The sequence below is a fragment of the Frieseomelitta varia genome, unplaced genomic scaffold (genome assembly GCF_011392965.1).
Source record: "Frieseomelitta varia isolate USP_RPSP 00005682 unplaced genomic scaffold, Fvar_1.2 scaffold_924, whole genome shotgun sequence".
Lineage (NCBI taxonomy): Eukaryota > Metazoa > Arthropoda > Insecta > Hymenoptera > Apidae > Frieseomelitta > Frieseomelitta varia.
This window is the reverse complement of record NW_025110728.1, coordinates 270678-291018: the sequence shown is the minus strand read 5'-3', so window position 1 is coordinate 291018 and position 20341 is coordinate 270678. Positions and strand designations below refer to the sequence as shown.

The window sequence follows — 20341 nt, the reverse complement described above, 5'->3', positions numbered from 1 at the left end:
GATCCTTTGCTTTATATGAAATATATAACTAATTTATAATTGTCACTTATTAAATAATTTATTAAACTTTATATACATTATTTATACATAATTCAAAATTTATATTGTCAGAGTTAAATAACTTGATGATCACGTGTTGCATGGTAAGAATCCCTTTCCTTGTCTGGAAATTTTGTTGGTAGATTAGGACTATGTAAATGACATTTTGCAGGAAATTTTATTCCTGCTACATCTACTTCGTAATCTCCTGATAATATATATTCATTTGTTACTTCTTGTGGGCGTCCTTGTGAATCAAAATTTTGAACAAATCCAAGACAAACCTAAATAAAAATTTATTAACTATTTTAAAAATGTAATATTTGTATGTTTCATATGTTTCTGCAATTGTTCAAAGCTTTATAGTTATATAAATTTGAATTCATACCTGCTTTTTAAATGTAAATCCGTAACCTGTAGTAGTTGTCATTCCACAATATTTTCCATTTCTAAAAATAGGTTCACTACCCCAACACCATGTGTCTAACTCAGGATCGTGATCATTTAATAATAATTGTACATATTTTCGTTTTACACCTTCTTCACGTTGTTTTAGAAGCGCATCTCTTCCAATAAAATTCACTCCTTTCTATTAAATATATATTTTTAAAACATTGTTTCAATTAAATTTTAATATATAAATTATGTAAATTAGAAATATTTATAGAAATATCTACATCTAATTTTACTCTCCAAGTTCGTCCACATTCCAAAGGAGTAGTAAAAGTATCTAAATCTTGACCCCAAAATGCATAAAATTTTTCAACTCGTAAAGCTCGAGTTGCATAATAACCAGCGTGTTTTATCCCATATTTAGCTCCAGCATCTATTAGTCTTGTATAAATGTGCAACGCAAACTACAAATTCATAATACATGTATCAGTAGTAATGTAAAATTAAATTAAATTTGGAAGATATTTCTTATAAAATTTAAAATACTTACTTCATTTGGAATATATAAAACATAGCCAAGTTCTCCAGTATGAGTTAGATTCATTGTGCGTATACCATTAGCAAGACCAACATCTAATTCCTTTTAAAGCAATGAGTACATAATAATCGACAATATTTACTTAATAAATAATAATTACCTTAAAAGTAAAAAATGGAAAGTTTTTGGGATTTAAATCAGTATCTGTTAATTCTGATAATAATTGCCTGGTAGCAGGACCCATAATACAAATTGCTGTATATGCTGATGTTACATCAGATACTGCTACAGAACCATCTATAGGTAAATGACGATTAATCCAATGCTTGCATCGAGTTTGTTGTATAGTAGGTGCAATCATCATATAACTTAAATATCAAAAGAAATATACATTATATGTATAACTATATTTCATCAGAATTGTAAATGTTAAACTTACTGATTAGGAGCAATACGTGCTAAACTACAATCATTTTCATAGCCTCCACGATGATTTTGTAGACCTGTATGAATAATACCTCCTACTGGTACATCGACATCATTGGAACATAAATATTGTAAAAAGTCAACTACTTCCATTCCATTTGACTGAAACAATATATAAATTATTTGATATAATATATTCATTACATTATTTATAATAATGCAACATACCCATAAATCAATTTTAGTGAAAGAAGAATAATCACTCAGTCCAATTGTTTCACGACATGCTGCATATTCATTTGAAACCGCTTCAAACCACGGTGGTTTACTAAACGTATTTGTATATGCTATCTTACATCTTTGAAATCCATCAATTGTCTCTAAATCTGTGTAGCAAAGTAATCTGTATAATAAAATCCAGTTTCTTTTTTTACAATATGGATATACTAATAAAAATTTTAGATTTTTATGTCAGTCTTTATAACTTACCCTTTATAACTTAGTAAACTTACCATTATCATCATCTAACTGAAACCAGGATGGTCGCTCATACCCCATTACTTGACCAAATATAGCTCCAGCTTCTCGAAGTTTTGGATAAATTGGAGACATTCTTAAATTCCTACCAGTCTTAAATTCATGATGTGGATATTGTAAAGCATAATGCGTACCAGGAACTTCTTTTACTCGATCGCGTAAGAATTTACGGTTGTTATGAAGTCCCAAAAAACGTGATACGTCTAATTCGTACATATCTAAAGATGTCGAGCCGTTAACAATTAATTCTGCAGTTGCTCGACCAACTCCACCAGCCGCTGATATGCCCACCTATGGAAATTATACTTTTATATATATCTTTCATTTTACAAGCATTATTTCTCACAAGCTAAGTTAACTTACCGTTTTCATACCAGCAGCAATATAATAATTACGTATTTCTGGTGCTTCACCAACTATCCATTTACAATCTGGAGAAAATGCTTCAGGACCATTACATAATTTCTCTAAAACTGCATTTCCTAAACTTGGGATTCTATAAAGCATTTGTTCAAGCAAAATATGAAAATGGTCCCAATCTTCTGGTAAAAATCTTTGTTCTGTACCTTCTAAATTAAAATTGATTGCACATTTAAATCTATATAAGATCAGTGATAAATAAAAATTTATAACTAACCAGGTATTGTCCCATCTTCAAATGCTGGTTTTGCTACTGGTTCAAAACCACCGGCCAAAAAACTTCCATTATTTTCTCGAAAATAAATATATCCATCTAAATCTCTTATAACTGGGGTCATAGGATCTAAACCATCAATTAATTTTGTATGCAAATAATAATGTTCTACTGGATGAAGAGGTACCTAAAAGTAAAATATATATAATTAAAATTATTTATAAAAATTATATTCTTTATTTGTCAATAAAAATAAATAAAAGAAAATATTTAATAACCTTTACATATGGTTCACTTAATTTTCCTACATTACGTGCCCAAAATCCAGCACAATTGACAAAATGTTCACATTCAATAGTACCATGTGTTGTTTCTACAGCTTCAATTGTATCATTTTGTGTAATAATTTTAGTAACTTTACAATTTTCAAATACTTTAACACCTACAATTATTAAAAGTTATTTTGCAAACTAATCACAACATGAAATTAAATATATTTTCTTAGTTTTACTTTCTACAAAAATCACAAGTACCTTTCTTTTTTGCTTCTTCTATTAATGTTAAACAAATTTGATATGGATCTCCCACCCCATCTCCTGGGATCCATAATCCACCAACTAAGTCATCTATTCGTAATAATGGACATATTTCTTGTATTTGTTTTGGTGTAATCAAATGACATTCAATGTTGCGAGATCTAAAAGTATCATGGTATATATTTAATTAATATACATTATTAAAGTTAATAATAATTGACTCACATAGATTGTGCTTTCATTCTTCTGAATACTGTCATACGATCTCTTGTGCGTGCCAAAGAAAGACTGCCACATTGTTTCCATCCTGTTGATAAGCCTTTTTCTTCTAATTCTTTATATAATGATATGCTATCTTGAGCAAGCTTAACTTGTGCTAAACTTGGTTTAAAAGCTCCTACTAATCCTGATGTGTGCCAGGTTGTTCCACCACCTAATCTAAATTTAAACAGAGTAAATATATTTTATTGAAAATACGTTTTTATGAAATATTTTTTCATACCTGCCATTTTCTACAATAACAGTTTGAGATCCTAATCCCAGAAGTGAAAGATGGTAAGCAACTGCACCACCCATAACACCACCTCCACATATAACAACTTTTGCTTCCTTAGGAAGTGGATCATCAACATCTTCATTTGGTTCTACAGTAGATTTTGAACTACAATGTCTTATTCTTTTATTGTAATAATAAAAAACGATGTTATTCCATTTTGTTGCAAATTTATTACAAACCAATTTACAATGATGCCACATTGTTATAATATATATAGATAAAAATTTAATGTATTTTATAAATTTTCATATAGAAACGATCTAAATGTATATGTTTATAGATGACCGCATTTCTCTTAAGGTTATAGACCGCAAAAGACAAATTGTTCACTTGTACTATAACCTCACTTTTTGTTTCCAGTTGTTAATTGTATTAATGTCTAATTCAAAGAAGTTCAAAATAAACTCGATCTTTAATAAATATCACATGTTCTTATAAGTTTGTATATATTATATATATAGACAAAATGCATTAATTTTACATTAATACATTTAATATGAAAATGATTAACTATTATCATATTAAATAAATTTCAAATTTATCTAGATTACAATTTTAATTATTGTATACTGAAAATTTGTATACCAAAAATAATAAAGATTATTTATTGAAATAAATTCATTTTGTTTAGTATTATAATTTTATTCATGCAGGATACAATTTAAATACTTTATATTGTCAATTATAGTATCAATGTTATTTAGTATAACATTAAAACCATATATATATTATATTAAAAACATAAAACATTTAAAATTTATTTTTCATCTGAACCAAGCCTACTGTGTATTTATGGAGAAACTAATTTTCAGAATTAAAAAATAAATAAAAATTGTTATCTTAAATATGTAATTATCTTAAACTTAATTTGTAAACATTTCATGTTCATTTGTACTATTCCATAAGGGTACAATAAAAATGAGAAAAGAATATAATTTACAGAACATTAACTTTATTTCATAATACCATAATTAATTGATATTTTATTTTGAAAATGTAATTTTTCTGTTATACATATTACAAAGTATTTATTTTTATTTAAAGCTATACAAATTTTTGTGTTATAAAAAAAACAGCAGTGCACATCATTTCCAAAATAGTTATTTTCAATACTACATTATTATTCATATATATATATTCATATATATATTTATTCATATATACATTTTATATATATATATATATATATATATATATATATATATATATATATGAATAACAATGTAGTGTGTGTGTATATATATATATATATATATATATATATATATATATGAAACTTCATAAAAACAGATATAAATTGTGTAAGTTTGTCAGTTGTAACAATTTAGAAAAATAGATTTTTAACAATACTTGCAGTAACAACTAATGTTAGATAAAGAAGTATTGTGTATAATATTTATATATCCAGCAAAATCTTTAATATCATTTCAGATAGAAGTAATTTTGTGTATATGTTGTATATGAAAATTTATATTGTATAATTTCTATTATAAACGAAATTGTTAATAAATTTTGCACTTATTTTGTACTTCGGCTTAATTGTTTTATAGTTTTTTTAATTTTGTAATCAAAATGTTTAAAAGCACAATAAATAAGTTGATTTTTAGGAACTGTTTCATTTAATATTATGTGCAATCTTACATTGTGCATTGTATACATCAAATTTTCATGTGAAAAATATTTAAAGCTAATTTTGAACATTGCAAATATTTGTTAAACATAAAGATTAAAAATTTTATATTTCAAATATAAAAATTAAAAATTATTCATATATATATATATGTATATATACATATACATATATATATATATATAATGCAACTTTCAAATGGTTTCAAAGTGAAATGCAATAGATACTATTATTGTGTTACTTTATCTCCTATAACGTCCCAGATAAGCTTTACAGTTAGGGCAACTATGATGAACATCCATACATTCATCAATACAGCATGGAATCAAACAGCATCCCAACCAACATCTGTTAAACATGATACAAGAAATAAGGTCATAAAAAATATTCAGAAGATATTAATTTGCTAATTGAAAAGTATTTTTATAAGTACCCCATTAGCGCAATTACAACTCCAGATATATAGGCAATCATGCCAGGTTCTGTTTTAGTTGTAGTATCTATTTCTGCATGACAATGTGGACAAATTGTGTGTGTTGATCCTGGTCCAAGTGGAACAATTGTTGTTACTATAGTTGGTCCGTTTGCATCTATAAAAGAACACTATATTTTGTAAATTTCATTAATTTCATTAATTTTTTAATTAATTAGTAAAGTTATAAACTTTATTATAATAAAAGATGAGAATAAGACATACAAGTTTCTGCAGATGTAAAAGGACTAGCAGGTGGTACACCACCTACTGTTTGTGAATAACCAGGTGGTGCATATGGAGGTGATTCATAAGGTGGTGGTGGTCCACTTTTGTACATGATGTATTATTTATAAGTAGTATTATCTATAATTAAACACAATTATATAACAATGTATAAAGAAGTAACAGTAGTATTAATCCATATTTTTAATTATATTGAGATGAAAATAATTCAACATTTGCATTATATTGTAACAAAATATAAACAAAATAAAAGAATAATTTTGTACAATACCCATTATAGAAATAATTGAAAATGTTAAATAAATAATTATGAAAATATCATCATATAATAAAATTGATAATAATAAAACAATTTACCTTATAGAATTATTAAACATATAATCTAAATACTACGTTATATTAGAAATTGAAATTATTCATTATAAACAATAATAATAATAATAATAGTATTTTTAATATCAATAAACTAATTACGAAATATGTCACAACTAGAATTCCAACTTATTTGAATTAACGTCATGATAATCCTTTACTAATATTTGTATGAATATATGATACACGAAAGTTTCTCCTACCTTAATAAAACAATTATAAATTACTTACTAATTATTTAAACAATGTATGAGTAATTTCTAAATATATGATCCATGTGTATAATTTTAATAGGTTTGAAGTATAAACATGAAAAAAGTAACAAATATTCCTACGTATATGTACAGATGGCAGGATAAGAGTTTCATGAACATTCCATGAAACTGAAATCGATTATTTAAAATTTTCAAATTCAAATATTACCTTTTAATCTTTTTTTTATCAAAATTAATTAATCAATAATCAATAAACAATTTAAATGTATAAATAAAAAAGAACTAATAATTTCTTTTTATATATCTTTAAATAATTTTTTATATATTTTTTTCATTGGCTGAGTGCTTAATATAAAGCAGATCATACTATGTGCAACACAATGCAATATATGCAGTGTGGATAAGTCTTAAGAAATCAATATCATTTTATAGTGCGTATCTATGTATATTCAAATCATAGTTCAGAACATGGTATTCAGTCTTATTTGACATAATAAACAATCATTCATGCAATGTAAAGAACAGATGTTAAGTGTTTCTATACCTTATCAAATCGCTACTTGTTTTAAATACAAAATACTTCAAAATATTGAAAGATTACAGAAAAATATAAGTTTTTGAATTTGATATTTTTTTCTCATTAAATTTTTTTATATTAAATATTTGTTATTTGTGATGACAATCATATTTCATGTGGTATGAAATATTTTCCAGTACATTTTAACTTATTCTTTTAAGTTTTTAAAAAATGAGAATATTAATCAACATAATATTAATAGCTTAATAGTTTAATTATACAAATATTAAGAAACATATTCGATTTTTTGTACGTTTCAATTAAAATTAAAAAATGGTGTTAAGTCGAAATGATAAAAGAAAAAGAAAAGAAGGAGATTTGGTAGATCTTATGGAGCCACTCTCAGAATCTCCAAAAAGGTAAATAATGAAACAGTTTAATATAACTAATATAACTAATATTTATTAAATTTACTGTAGATTAGTTAATATATATTTTTCATATAATTAAATGAATTGTAAGATATATAAATTTAAGGTAATGTACACTTTAAATGACTTAAAAAGACTTTTATTTATATATTCATTTTCGTTCTTTTTATTTATCTTTTACATATATATTTACATATATATTTGTTTATTGTAGGACAAAAGTGCATGCACAAAGAAAATTTGCACAAGGTGCAACAACAGTTTTCAATCCTTCACATACTCCTATTAAGGATAAAGAAAAAACTAAACCAGCAGTTATAACAGAATTAATAACTCACAAACGACCAAATACAGAAGATTTCCTGACATTTTTGTGCTTTAGAGGTTCTTAAATTTTTTCTATTTTATTAATTTTATTTATTTTATATATTAATTCAAATTTTTCTACAGGAACATCAATTTTACCTCCAAGCTTAAATTTTTTCAATGTTGGAAGTAAAAAAGAAAAACTTGATAATAAGCCAACACATACAGTAACAGATAAAATTGTATCAATTAATATACCTACTGAAGATCAAAAATCAGATTCAATTCAAAAAACTATTGTAACCAAAGTGAAACCTGTTATTACTGATAAGAAGAAAGTCCCAAATACAATTCAGAAAAATATTACAACATTTAAAAGTACTACATCTACAGTACAAGCTCTTAAAAAGAAATACCAAGAACAACGTCTTGCTAAACAAAGAATCAAAAATAAATTTAAAACATCATGTGTTATGAGAACAAGATCTTGTACAGAACAAACATTATTAAAATCTGTAAACAAATTAGCACCCAGAAAATTTTTGCCAAGAATTGAAACTAAGAGACTTGGTTTACGAAGCAGTGTGCTTGCAGACAAAACAAAGAAAGCTTCTTCAAAAGTTAAACCTGTAGCATCTAAACCTAAGAAGAAAGTTATAGTAAAACAAAAGAACAGTGATACATCAAATTCAGAATCTACATCTGAAGAAGAAGAAGAAGAAGAAGGTCCTTCAGAAAAATCAACACCACAGATGAAACGTACAATTCAAAAGACTGTTCAGAAAAACATATGTACAAGAAGTAAATCTGAAATGAGAAGAATCACACGGTCTCATAGTGGCACAATTTCTCCAAAAAATCTTTGTAGAAGACCAACAAGAAAAACTAAAGAAGCAGCTGCAGTATACATGGAAATTCTTGGAAGGAAACTTGTAAGCCCAGATTTAGAAAATGATAATATTTCTATAGACAGTTTTCCAGAATTACCAAATACACGTAAAACTACTCAAGCAGAAAATGAAGTTAAAATTAAAGTAAAACAACCTGTTACAAAAGCAACTACTAAAAACAAAGATGGTAAAATTACTTCTATTCATAGTACATCCAATAAACGATTAGATAAAACAAAGACTAATAAAATTGATTTTAAAAGTAAAAGATTAATAAGAGTTCACAAGTATTGTGAAATTGATACTGATGAAGAGTCTGTAAGTTCTAATGAAACTAGTAACATAAGACCTGTTACAAGAAGAAGCTTAGGAAAATTAAATAAACCTGTAAATCGATATCTTAGATCTTCTACTAAAAATATAACTACAAGAATGGAGATTCAAAATAATATAAATATGAAATCAAAATCTCAGGTTCAACATAATATAAAATTTAATAAAGAAAAATTTGTAATGAAACGTAAACGAGAACAGAGTTCTAAGTCATTACTTGAAAAAGATAATAGATTAAAGCAAAAAGAAATAAAGAATACTATTGCTGAAAATACAGATTCTGATGAAGAAACATTAGGAATGTTGCTCAATAAATTAAAAAAGAAGAAAGATGATAATGAACAAAAAGAGATTATTAATAAAAATAGTAATCATGATGTTGAAGATAAAATTAAACAATCTGTAAATGAAGATGTTGTAAAAACCGATCTTTCAAAAATATCAGATGATGAGGAATCTTTTCGGGGATTTACAAAAAAAGCAATATCCAAAGTATTAAATTCTTGCCAAACACATGTTAACGTTAATCTTTTGACTGCGAAAAAGACCAATGATAAGTTAGAAACAGCTAAAATGGAAGATGGACAAAGTACAGATGTAACTAAACATGTAGATAAGGAATTATCAAGTAATAAACCTTTACTAAGTATAAATTCTTCATCTGTTCCAAATATATTAGAGAATCAACATCTTCAAAAATCTGAAAAGGATAAATCAGAGTTATCTGATGAAATAGAAAAAGAAATATCGGCAAAAGACATTAAAAACGAATGTCATCATAAAACTGAAATTTCTTCCACGAATGTTATAGATATGTCTTTATCAACATTGCATGTAAGAAAGGAAAAAGTAAATATGTCAACTGAACAAATTGAAAAATGGTTAACTGAAAGTTCACTTGCTAAAGAAGAAAGCAAGTTAGAAATGGAAAATGTATCTACTTTTAAATATGACATATGTGAAAAAAAGACTGATGTGTCACATTTATCAATTTCAACAAAAATTCAGCATTTGGTAAGACCAGTCAATGTCACACTTTCTAAATTAGCAGAAAAGGCTAGTGTAAAAGATCGTGTGAGTACATATAATAAATATGTACCTGTTATAGCAGGAGAATTACAGCCTGATATGAAACAACAAAATGAGTTTTCTAATACTAATATTAATACCTTTATTAATAAACAGAGCACAAATTTAAAAGATATTAATAAAGGACGAAGTATAAACTTAAATAAAGATTCATGTCCTGGAGAAGAAGGTGATAGTACATTGAAATCAGATCAAAATTCGATAGATACTTCTAGTGAGAAAAAGATACCAATAGAAAAGAAAACTATATTTCAACCAAGAAAACCATTTTTACCAAAAGTTAAGGAACGTAAAACAGTAACTCCTAATGCAAATGCTTTTTCTCCAGAAAATGAAAGCAGTGTTTATGCATTCGAAAGTGATACTGAAATTCCTGTTAATACCCCTTTTAGGCGTAAAGCTCGAGACTCAAATAAACCAAACGTACTTCGTAATTTATCCGAAACTGATGCAGATAAAATTAAAAATAATGCAAATAAATCTGAGAATAATACAAATAAATCCAAAAATAACATAAATATGTCTGTGAATGAAGCAAATAAAAATATAGAAAGAACAATCAAAGATAATTGTGAAATAACAACATCAAAAGAAATTCCTAACAGTTCTTCAAAGAATGAGAGTGAAGTAATAGAAATAAAAAGCATATCAAATTCAACATTAAATGTGAACAAATTTGAATTACCAAAAAATTTTGCTACTTTGGCTAATATACAAGTTCTACCATTAGATAAATTAACAACAACATGGAGTAATGTAAATTGTAGTACTTCAATAGCTGTACAAGTAAATCTTGATGATAATGCACAAACGCAAAAACAAATTGAAGAAGGAGATGTAAATCAACAAAAGAGTACAGAAATATCTACTCAAACTGAAAACAGCAATGAAAATGATGATGAGAATGATGGTCAACTATTTTATATACCTTTACAAGCTGTCACAAGGAATGGACCGAATTTAGTTCAGGGACAGCAATTAATTCAAGGTGTAGCTGTAAAGCTTGGTACTGAAGGACCAAATGGTCCTAATCAAAAAGTTCTTTTAAGAGCAAAATTGGTTACAAAACCGCCATCAACAATTGCACGTTGTCCTCCTGTAGGCACAGTACAACCTACAACTCGTACACCACCTAATTCTACACTTATAACAACTGATCATTCAGTACCATCTACTTCTTCAAATACAGCATCAATTGTTACCACATCTAATTCTGAACCTCAACCATCTACTCCAACTAAAAATGAAAATATAGCGCAAACTGCAAATAAACAAAATATAGGAACTGCATTAAATATAGGAATTGAAAAACTACAAAAGTCTCCAAAAAATTCTAGAGAAAGAAAAACCTCAATTGACTCAAGTAAGAATGGGAAAAGGTAATACAACTCTAATACAAAAAAAATTGTAATTTTATTTTCTTGCAGTTTTTACTAAACACATTGTTATATTTACGTTGTGTTTATGTTATTTATGTTATGTTTATTAACACATTCTGAAATTTTAGATGTCAGATCAAAACAAAACAAAAAAGTTCTGAAATTTATTCTCCTACTAATAATGTAACGTTTCCAAGTGCAAAAAGTGAAAATATTGAAGCACGACTAGTTGAGGCTCCAACATTTCATCCTACTGAGAAAGATTTTCAAGATCCTTTAGAATACATAGACAAAATAAGGCCAATTGCAGAAAAATTTGGCATATGTAGAGTTGTACCACCACCTAATTTTAAAGTAAGATTCATTAAAAACTATTGCGTTATTAAATACATATATTTATAAAATATAAGTACATTTTTTTTTCTTTTAGCCTGAATGCAAAGTATCAGATGATATGCGGTTTACTGCTTACAATCAATATGTACATCGTATGTTACATAGATGGGGCCCTAATGTAAAGGAAATGATGGCTATAAAAAAATATTTAGCTACACAAAGCATAACATTAACTCATCCACCTTGGGTACAATTTTACATTTATGATTTGTTTCCTTTTTTTTTTAACGTACTTATTATTCCAATTATTTTATAGATTGGTGGTATGGAAGTTGATCTACCCCATTTATATCAAACAGTTCAAAGTTTAGGGGGATTAAAAGAAGTTATTGAAAAGAAAAAATGGCAAAAAGTAGCTGATGGAATGAAAATACCAAAATCTGCTCAAGACCGTGTAACCAAATTAGATGATATTTACTGCAAATATTTGTTACCATATGATACATTATCTCCAGGTATTTATAGATAAATGTAAAAAATATGATAGTATTAAAAACCTATAATTTTTTAAAGTTATTTATTAATAACGCATTTTAAAATAACGCAGGAGAACGAGGAAAATTATTTGATGAAGTCGAATCTGAGTGGATAAAAAGAGAAAATAAAATCTTGCTGAGGCAAAATGCGTCAATAAGTGAAAATGAAGACGAAGAAGATGATGATAGCTCTGATGAAATCGAGGAATGCATTGTGAAAGTAAAAATTCCAAAATCATAATTATAACTATATTTAATATAAAATATAAAATATTTAATTTTTTGAAATATAATTTTACAGGGTAGAAACATGCCATTAAATGCCTTTTATCGCATTGCGCGTAACACACAACGTATGTGGTTTGGTGAAAATCAGCGATCTGCAAACGAAACTGAAGGTGCTTCTGCTGATGAGGTTGAAAGTGCATTTTGGAAACATGTTGCTGAAAGGAAACGACATGTTTGTGTACACGCTGCAAGCATTGATTCAAGTGGACGTGGTTTTGGATTTTCAGTTGCTAAAAATAGTCCATTCGCAAGACATCCATGGAATCTTAAAGTACTTACTAATAATGCTGGCTCAGTACTAAGAGCTTTAGGTCCCATAATGGGTATAAAAATATTTTCTTAAATTTTTATAACTAGAACATAAATAGTTATAAATTGATACTGCTTTATTTACAATCATTTTAATTCTATTTATAGGTGTAACAGTACCAACACTTCATGTGGGTATGTTATTTAGTGCATGTTGTTGGTACCGTGATCCTCATGGTCTTCCTTGGATAGAATATTTACATACTGGTGCTAAAAAAATTTGGTATGGCATACCAGATGAGCACAACAATAACTTCAGAGAGGCTCTTTCAAAAATGGTTCCACGATATTGTAAAAATAAAACTATATGGCTACCTTCAGATACAGCAATGGTTCCGCCAGAATTATTAGTTGGTAATGGAGTATCACTATGCCAAACTGTTCAAGAACCAGGACAGTTTATAATTGTATTTCCTAAAGCATTTACATCGAGCATATGCACTGGTTATGTAGTATCTGAAAGTGTTTACTTTGCACAACCATCCTGGTTAGAAACTGCGGAACAAGTATTTAAAGTAAGTAAATAATATTTTTCTATTTTTTATTTTATATATTTTATAATACAACTGTATAATTTTAAATAATTATTGTAGGACATACAAGATAGCTGTGAACCATCAATTTTTTCATTTGAAAGATTATTATTTAATATCATTAATGACTCTAGATCTCATATAGAAGTATTAAAACAGGTAAATAATTATTATATAAAATATGTAATATAATAAATGATCTACAAATAATATTTACAGATTCTTCCAAGTGTAATTAAAATCCGTGAGAAAGAAATAAGTTATCGTAAACAATTAGAATCAATAGGTCTTATAAATACAGAAAGATTACCTTTACCAGATAGTGGAAAACGAAGGAAAGGAAAAAAAGTAAAAGAAGATGATGGCGACTTTGAATGCGAAATTTGTAGAGCTAATTTGTTTGTCTCATTAGTTAGTAATTCACAAGATGATAGTGTTTATTGTTTATCACATGCATTGCAATTATTTAACAGAAAAAAACAAATTTTAAAACATTATACTCTAATGTATACATATAACGAGGTAAATATGTTCTTTTTTAATATTATAAATTTAAATGGTTTTTGCAAATTATGATTTTATTAAAACTAAATTTTTATTTTCCAAATAGGAAGAATTAAATGACTTGATTCATAAACTAGAAGAAAGAATTGAAGCTAAATCTAAAAAGTTTAATCAAATCAAACAAACAAAGTAACAAAATTACAAAGTTATTTATTAAATTACGTAAGTAATAATTATTTATTACTCTATCTAATAATAATTATAAAATTTTATTTTACATATGTTATATATTTATATATATTTATCATATTTATTGTTCTTATATAGTAATGTATAAAAAAATTTTTTTTCGTAATTTTAAAACAAATAAACTTATTTAAAAATTTAATAATTTTATGTGAACCTCAAATAAAATTCTTAATTTTCAAAATAAGAGGTATTACTTTTAATATCATTATCATATGTAAATCGTACTTCAAATTAGAAGTACGATATTTAAATATATATTTCCTTGAATTTTATTCTCATATATTATAATTATAAATATAAGATACATGAATATACCATAATTATATTTCAATAGTTTACAGAAATATAATCTTATTAACCCTTATCCATCTCTTGTATGACAATTTGACATACTTTTCATATAAAAAGATCGCAATATAAAATATCTACACCTAAGAATAAGTTATACGAATAAAAATTTAGTCTATTTACTATTAATAAAAGAATTTTTGAATTTAACTATTCATCTTTTCATTGTATTAATCTTTTATCACTATGTCATTTTGACATCAAGAGACAAATTAAGTTGAAAAAAATGAGGGATGGATGAAGGTTAAATATGTCTTACAATAGCTAAAATCTATAAAATGCATTTAAGAATTAAGTGAATAATAACATAATAGCGTACTTATATATGCAAAATTTATTATGAACACTATAATGAAGTAAAAATTATAATATTCTCAATGTGAGAACATATATATTAAATAAATTTCTTTGACAAATTATATCATTATTATCAAGTAAACATCACATAATAAACTCGTAGCATTATTTTTTAAATTTATTATATATGTTAATGTGCTAAATAATATATAAAAAATGATTTATGACTAATAAATTATTAATGTTTTTGTCCATATATATTTATATATATCATAAAAAAATAATATTAGATAATAATTATGGCTATTTACGCAAATTTTGACTGAAAAATAGTAAATTACATTCAGTTTTTTTCTGAAATTAATAACAATTTATAAAATATATACAATTTTTCAATGTTCACATCATCATCTACTATTATGCTGTGTGTTTCTGATTTAAACATAAATGTATATAAATAAAATTAATTGAAAAAACTATTACTAAATGAAAAGATATAATTATGTTACTTTTATGTAAGGAACTAATAACAGATTGTAATTAAATAATTGTAAAATAAATTTCCTTTTAAAGTTATTTGTTATATATATAATATGTACTTGTTTTCTATGTATGTATTATTTACACTTAAAATTGTTAAGTGTTAAAGTACAAATTTATTTGTTTTGTGAAATAATGTGAAAAAATAGATTCAAAAACAATTTTGCAAACACAAATTATATCTTTAAAAATAAAACATCCATAACAATTATTAACATTTTCATTGGAAAATAAAAGAAATATAGATTTAATAATTAAATTGACATATAAAAATATGTATAAATTGCAGTGAATAATATAATTAGATGTGGAATGACTTTTAAGAATAATAAATAAATATTGTATTATTTTAAACTTTACTGTTCTCTACGTTGCAATATATTAGACAATATTTGAGTAGAATTCTCACCATGTTTAATTACATCATCTTCGTCAGAACTAAATTCCGCGTTTAAAAGATTTGTTAGCGATGTCGATTTTTCAGTTAACAAAGGCAAATTTGTGTCAATTCCTTCTTCAGTTTTTAAATTATTACTTGAAAGAGAGTTTACTTGTAATTCCAAATTTTCAGCTTTTTTATTTCTATTTGATAATGCTTTTTGTATAGTATGTATTGTGATTCCACAAAGGCACATTAACAATCCTATAAAATTAAGATCACTCATTTGATCACCTTCCCATTCAACAGCCAATATTAAGATACATATTTCCTAAAAAAATAATAATTAAAAAGTTGTAAAATATTAATTAAAAAATATTAATATTTTACATGTATATTTCAGTATTAAATGAAATTATACAATATTATTTACCTTAATTATGCCAATAATTGAAAGTGTAAGACTAGAAGTATAGGTAACAACTAAAAATTCCATAACTTCCATATGGAAAGCTATAATACTACTTCCAAATATAGCAGTTGTAGTAATTGCAATAGTTTGAACATCATCCCAATCTGTACTTTTAAAACTATTGTATAGATGAGGTCCTAAAAATAAGATTGTTATTTTCTCACACAATTAAAAAATTCACAAAATTAAAAAAAAAAGCTGTATACAGGATCTTAACTTATAAATACAATTACCTTTATAACAGTTCATTATTCAAAAAATATTTCAAATACTAATTTGTTCTCTGTTTGTTTATTCTGCTCTATTTAATGTAGTTAGTTTGTTTCTGCGTAAAGTAAATATGAAAGCCAATTATTATTTTAAAATTATGTTCCATTTAAAAAAAAAACAGTGTTGATTTTCATATGTCCTTTACAAGTCTATTTAGAAACAAATTAAGTACAATAAATTATTATCCCCTCGAAATATAAATTGTATGAAACATTTTTTGAATAACGATGAAAATAATTGCATTTATAGATTAAAGTTAGTACTTTATATATACCTTCAAACCATATCATCACTGGTACAATGGGTAATAACATCCATAATTGCATATAATACATCATGTCAATTGGACTTTTCATTCCAAGTTTAGATTTTTGCATAATTAATTGTGTCATAGTCCACCGAATACCACTTGAAAATGATGCTAAAAGACAAATTATGAATCCAAAAATTCCAAATTGTGTTGATTTATAGGTGAACATAAATAAACCTCCTGATATCATTATCACAATACATGTTAATGTCCAAGACTGTAACAAAATTATATTTTTCAATATGTCGTATTTTAAGTATTCATATAAGAAATTAACATAAATACCTTTTTTTCTAATTTCAAAAAAAGTGCAAATCCAAGAATAAAAATTATGGTAGTTGATTTTGTCATAGTATATCTAAATAACAATATAAATTATTAACATTATTATATAGTAGATACATTTTTTTTTATATAATGTAAAATAACATGTACGTACAATGACATAGTAATTAATGAAATTGCCCAATTTGATAGACCAACATCAAGGCCACTAGCTATACCAACTGGCATAACCATTCTTATTATGCTTTGGAAAGGAAGTTTAAATTGTTGTTTCTTCCAACATGTTCTAACACATCTTATTAAAGCAGATAATAAAAATTTTACTAATAAATGACATATTACCACAATAAATGGAAAATGAAATCCCTACAAAATTAATGCATATTCAAAATAAAATCAAATAACAAATTTTTATAAATTACAGATATTTTCACTTACATATGTGTTATAAAGCCATTGTACATAAAATGTTAAACCTACTGATAAGACAAAATAGCAAAGAATTAATATAATAATTTGAAAAGTTTTTTTCCAAAAAGGTATTTCTTTTTTTGATACATTTGAAAATTCTTGAATAGGTTGAAGAAAATAATCCGATGTATCATCTGCATCTTTTGCAATTTGATATTTTATATATGATCTTGTCATACTTCAGAGGAAAATAATCTGTAAGTATAAATTTATGATATTAAATATAATATCAAATGAATGTATGTATTGTTAAATGAATCTATTGTTTTTAAATAAAATGTAAAAATAAATTCATTTATTATATTACTAAAATATACATTCATTTACTACATGACATAGATAAACATAAAAAACAATAAATCATTAAATAGTATTTACAAAATATTTTTCTAATGCACTGCTTATATTTTTTTTAGCTAAAATCAACAACATTGTTAATTAAAATTTATAATATATGATAACATTATGCAATGTAGTAATTATAATGGAATATTGTACAAATATATTAATAAACGTACCGTTTTATAGTTCTTAATTAAATACATAAAAAATACTTGTAAATTGTTATATGTTTAATGTTAAACATCTGTTATTAAATTATATGTTTAATAATAGAAATAATTGTACAATAATGACGACAGAATTCATATTCATTCTGTAAATTTATAACATACTCAAAATTATAAACGAGATTACTAAAAGGAAAATAAAATTAAAATATATATCGTTATCACTTACTTGTATTATGTGACATACGATATAAATGTGAAGTCAATATAAACATAACCTAAAAATTACAATAGAAATATACACCTCGATCTAATAAATATTATCAAGGAAATTTTCTTATCAGTTGCAAATTTCCTGTAATGATAAAATTATTTATAGAATTATTTAAATTTTCATAGTTAAATCTTTTAAAAACATTAACTTTAAAGTACAAACATAAGTATTTAATATAATTTTATCTTTTAATAATTGGAATTTAATTATTTGATATATTATTGTTTAAAAAACAATATATTTATTGTTTAAAAAACATCAATTTTAATTTTGTAAAAATTAAATTTAATTATAGACAAAATATAAATATTGAATAATATTGATAGTTATAAATAGTAATAAATACTGTACGTATTTTTCCATTTAATACTTTTGTATATTTGTATATTTTAATAAAAATATAAAGTCAATAACCATAAGTGTTTATTTTAAAGTATATTTACACTGAGTAATAATGTTAAATAAAAAATTCAAATATTTTATATATATTAAAAACTGTTTTGTATAATCTCTTTAAAAATTGTTCATTTATACTCAGTATAAATGAAATATACATATATATTTTTTATTTTATAAAATATTTTAAAAAATTAGCAAATAAAATTGTTTATCAGTTAAATACAGATTACTTTATACATTCATTTATCAGAAATTTGATATTTCTACTATGATTTGAAGACACATTCCAAATTTAAAATAAGAAAATAGTGATTTTAAATATATAAATTAAAAATAATTCAATGAAACATTAACATTAGTCAATTAATGATGGTACTTTTCTTTCATTCTACTTGGATTGTCTTCAATTCATGATGTTATATTCTAATAAGAATATGTCATATACATTAATTGATGAATACACATATACAGGATAATTAGAAAAACAGTATGTTACAGTTGACCTAAATATAATCAATTGCATATTTTTATTATACATATATAATTAACCGCTTTTTATTTATATGTTATCTACGGTCGCTACGTCCACCATTTCTATATCCCCCACGACCACGAGAACTAGTTTTTGTTGTAACAGTTGTTTTTGTTGTTGAATCTCCAGAATATCTAGCAGATCCCCCTGGAAGTCCTGAAGTATTACCACTATTTCCACCAGTGCTATTATTATTATTGTTCCCACTCTTTGTTGTTGTAGAACTACCAGAAGTACCACTTGTAGGTGTTGCTGAATTACTTTGAATTGCCTATGATAAAGTGAAATAATAATGATATTAATAAAAAAATTAAAAACAGCTACATTTGAGCTATTTTTAATTTGCGAAATTAAAAATAAATCGATTATTATTAACATTTACTTAAAAGGTATAACTATATTGAACAATATACCAATGGTTGCCTTCCAGGTTGACCAGCAATATTATTTGCATTTCCATTATTTGTAATGGTATTGTTAACATTACTACCAGGTGGACCAGATCCACTTTGATTAATCATTTGTTGTGCTAAAGCAGGATTTGGTTCACTCATATTTAACTGTTCATTTATTACCATACAAAATTCTCCTATTTTTTGTATGTCTCCATTTTTTCCAGAATATAATGTTAAACATTGTCTCCAAACAGATGCATAACCTTTTGTTAATCTTACAATATCCCCTGGTACTAGAAGTTGTCCAGGTTCGTCCCAAATTGAAACATTCATACATGCTGTGCTGTCTGCCACTTTAAACGTTCGAACTTCGCGGTTTTCTTTGGTGATAGTAGGATGACCAACTTCCAGAACAATAAACACCACATTAATGTTTTTTTGACCCGGTCGTATGTCTTTTATTAGTACGTATTCCATTGTTTTAACAATCAATATGCACTTTACACTAGCACTCTTTACGAATAATTACTTATACATGTATATCTGAAAATACGTCAAATAACTTT

The 20341-nt window shown here is 25.2% G+C and overlaps 5 protein-coding genes across 15 annotated transcripts; 1 reads left to right on the top strand and 4 right to left on the bottom strand.

Moving 5' to 3' along the window:
* Positions 1–39: 39 nt before the first annotated feature.
* On the bottom strand, positions 40–4085 carry LOC122537690 (pyruvate dehydrogenase phosphatase regulatory subunit, mitochondrial). Of its 5 annotated transcripts, XM_043671074.1 has the most exons (15): positions 3839–4083; positions 3606–3747; positions 3329–3541; positions 3101–3264; positions 2846–3009; positions 2571–2754; positions 2297–2502; positions 1909–2224; positions 1625–1782; positions 1410–1558; positions 1131–1338; positions 983–1072; positions 717–896; positions 428–628; positions 40–323 (listed from the first exon to the last, which is right to left on the bottom strand). In XM_043671074.1, the coding sequence occupies exons 2-15, from the start codon at positions 3677–3679 to the stop codon at positions 114–116; spliced, it is 2517 nt and encodes an 838-aa protein (XP_043527009.1). In that variant the 5' UTR covers positions 3680–3747; positions 3839–4083; the 3' UTR covers positions 40–113. The 5 variants fall into 5 exon arrangements, with proteins under 5 accessions (XP_043527009.1, XP_043527006.1, XP_043527005.1 ...); XM_043671071.1 differs by having other exon boundaries at positions 1909–2210; positions 2295–2502; positions 3606–4084; XM_043671070.1 differs by having other exon boundaries at positions 3606–4083.
* A 1372-nt stretch (positions 4086–5457) lies between these two features.
* Positions 5458–6670, bottom strand: LOC122537686 (LITAF domain-containing protein). 4 transcript variants are annotated; one of them, XM_043671065.1, is made up of 4 exons: positions 6611–6670; positions 5987–6127; positions 5723–5879; positions 5458–5637 (listed from the first exon to the last, which is right to left on the bottom strand). In XM_043671065.1, exons 2-4 carry the CDS (start codon positions 6099–6101, stop codon positions 5532–5534), a joined length of 378 nt encoding a protein of 125 aa, XP_043527000.1. In that variant the 5' UTR covers positions 6102–6127; positions 6611–6670; the 3' UTR covers positions 5458–5531. The 4 variants fall into 4 exon arrangements, with proteins under 4 accessions (XP_043527000.1, XP_043526999.1, XP_043527001.1 ...); XM_043671064.1 differs by having other exon boundaries at positions 6583–6658; XM_043671066.1 differs by having other exon boundaries at positions 5987–6124; positions 6581–6624.
* A 351-nt stretch (positions 6671–7021) lies between these two features.
* On the top strand, positions 7022–15141 carry LOC122537674 (protein Jumonji). Of its 2 annotated transcripts, XM_043671047.1 has the most exons (13): positions 7022–7530; positions 7757–7926; positions 7993–11539; positions 11668–11893; positions 11970–12122; positions 12192–12390; positions 12483–12631; positions 12713–13022; positions 13117–13523; positions 13602–13700; positions 13761–14063; positions 14152–14270; positions 14813–15141. In XM_043671047.1, exons 1-12 carry the CDS (start codon positions 7445–7447, stop codon positions 14236–14238), a joined length of 5736 nt encoding a protein of 1911 aa, XP_043526982.1. In that variant the 5' UTR covers positions 7022–7444; the 3' UTR covers positions 14239–14270; positions 14813–15141. The 2 variants fall into 2 exon arrangements, with proteins under 2 accessions (XP_043526982.1, XP_043526983.1); XM_043671048.1 differs by lacking the exon at positions 14813–15141 and having other exon boundaries at positions 14152–14364.
* LOC122537675 (solute carrier family 35 member C2) lies at positions 12647–18506 on the bottom strand. 3 transcript variants are annotated; one of them, XR_006308669.1, is made up of 9 exons: positions 18185–18359; positions 17634–17861; positions 17350–17561; positions 17196–17268; positions 16875–17127; positions 16292–16467; positions 15889–16189; positions 13324–13503; positions 12647–13218 (listed from the first exon to the last, which is right to left on the bottom strand). XR_006308669.1 is itself a non-coding variant. In XM_043671050.1 (7 exons), the coding sequence occupies exons 2-7, from the start codon at positions 17841–17843 to the stop codon at positions 15836–15838; spliced, it is 1278 nt and encodes a 425-aa protein (XP_043526985.1). In that variant the 5' UTR covers positions 17844–17861; positions 18405–18506; the 3' UTR covers positions 15741–15835. The 3 variants fall into 3 exon arrangements, 2 of the variants coding, with proteins under 2 accessions (XP_043526985.1, XP_043526984.1); XM_043671050.1 differs by lacking the exons at positions 12647–13218; positions 13324–13503; positions 18185–18359 and adding an exon at positions 18405–18506 and having other exon boundaries at positions 15741–16189; XM_043671049.1 differs by lacking the exons at positions 12647–13218; positions 13324–13503 and having other exon boundaries at positions 15742–16189.
* An 834-nt stretch (positions 18507–19340) lies between these two features.
* On the bottom strand, positions 19341–20253 carry LOC122537701 (SOSS complex subunit B homolog). Its single transcript, XM_043671097.1, has 2 exons — positions 19794–20253; positions 19341–19651 (listed from the first exon to the last, which is right to left on the bottom strand). The coding sequence occupies exons 1-2, from the start codon at positions 20250–20252 to the stop codon at positions 19415–19417; spliced, it is 696 nt and encodes a 231-aa protein (XP_043527032.1). The 5' UTR covers position 20253; the 3' UTR covers positions 19341–19414.
* Positions 20254–20341: the final 88 nt, after the last annotated feature.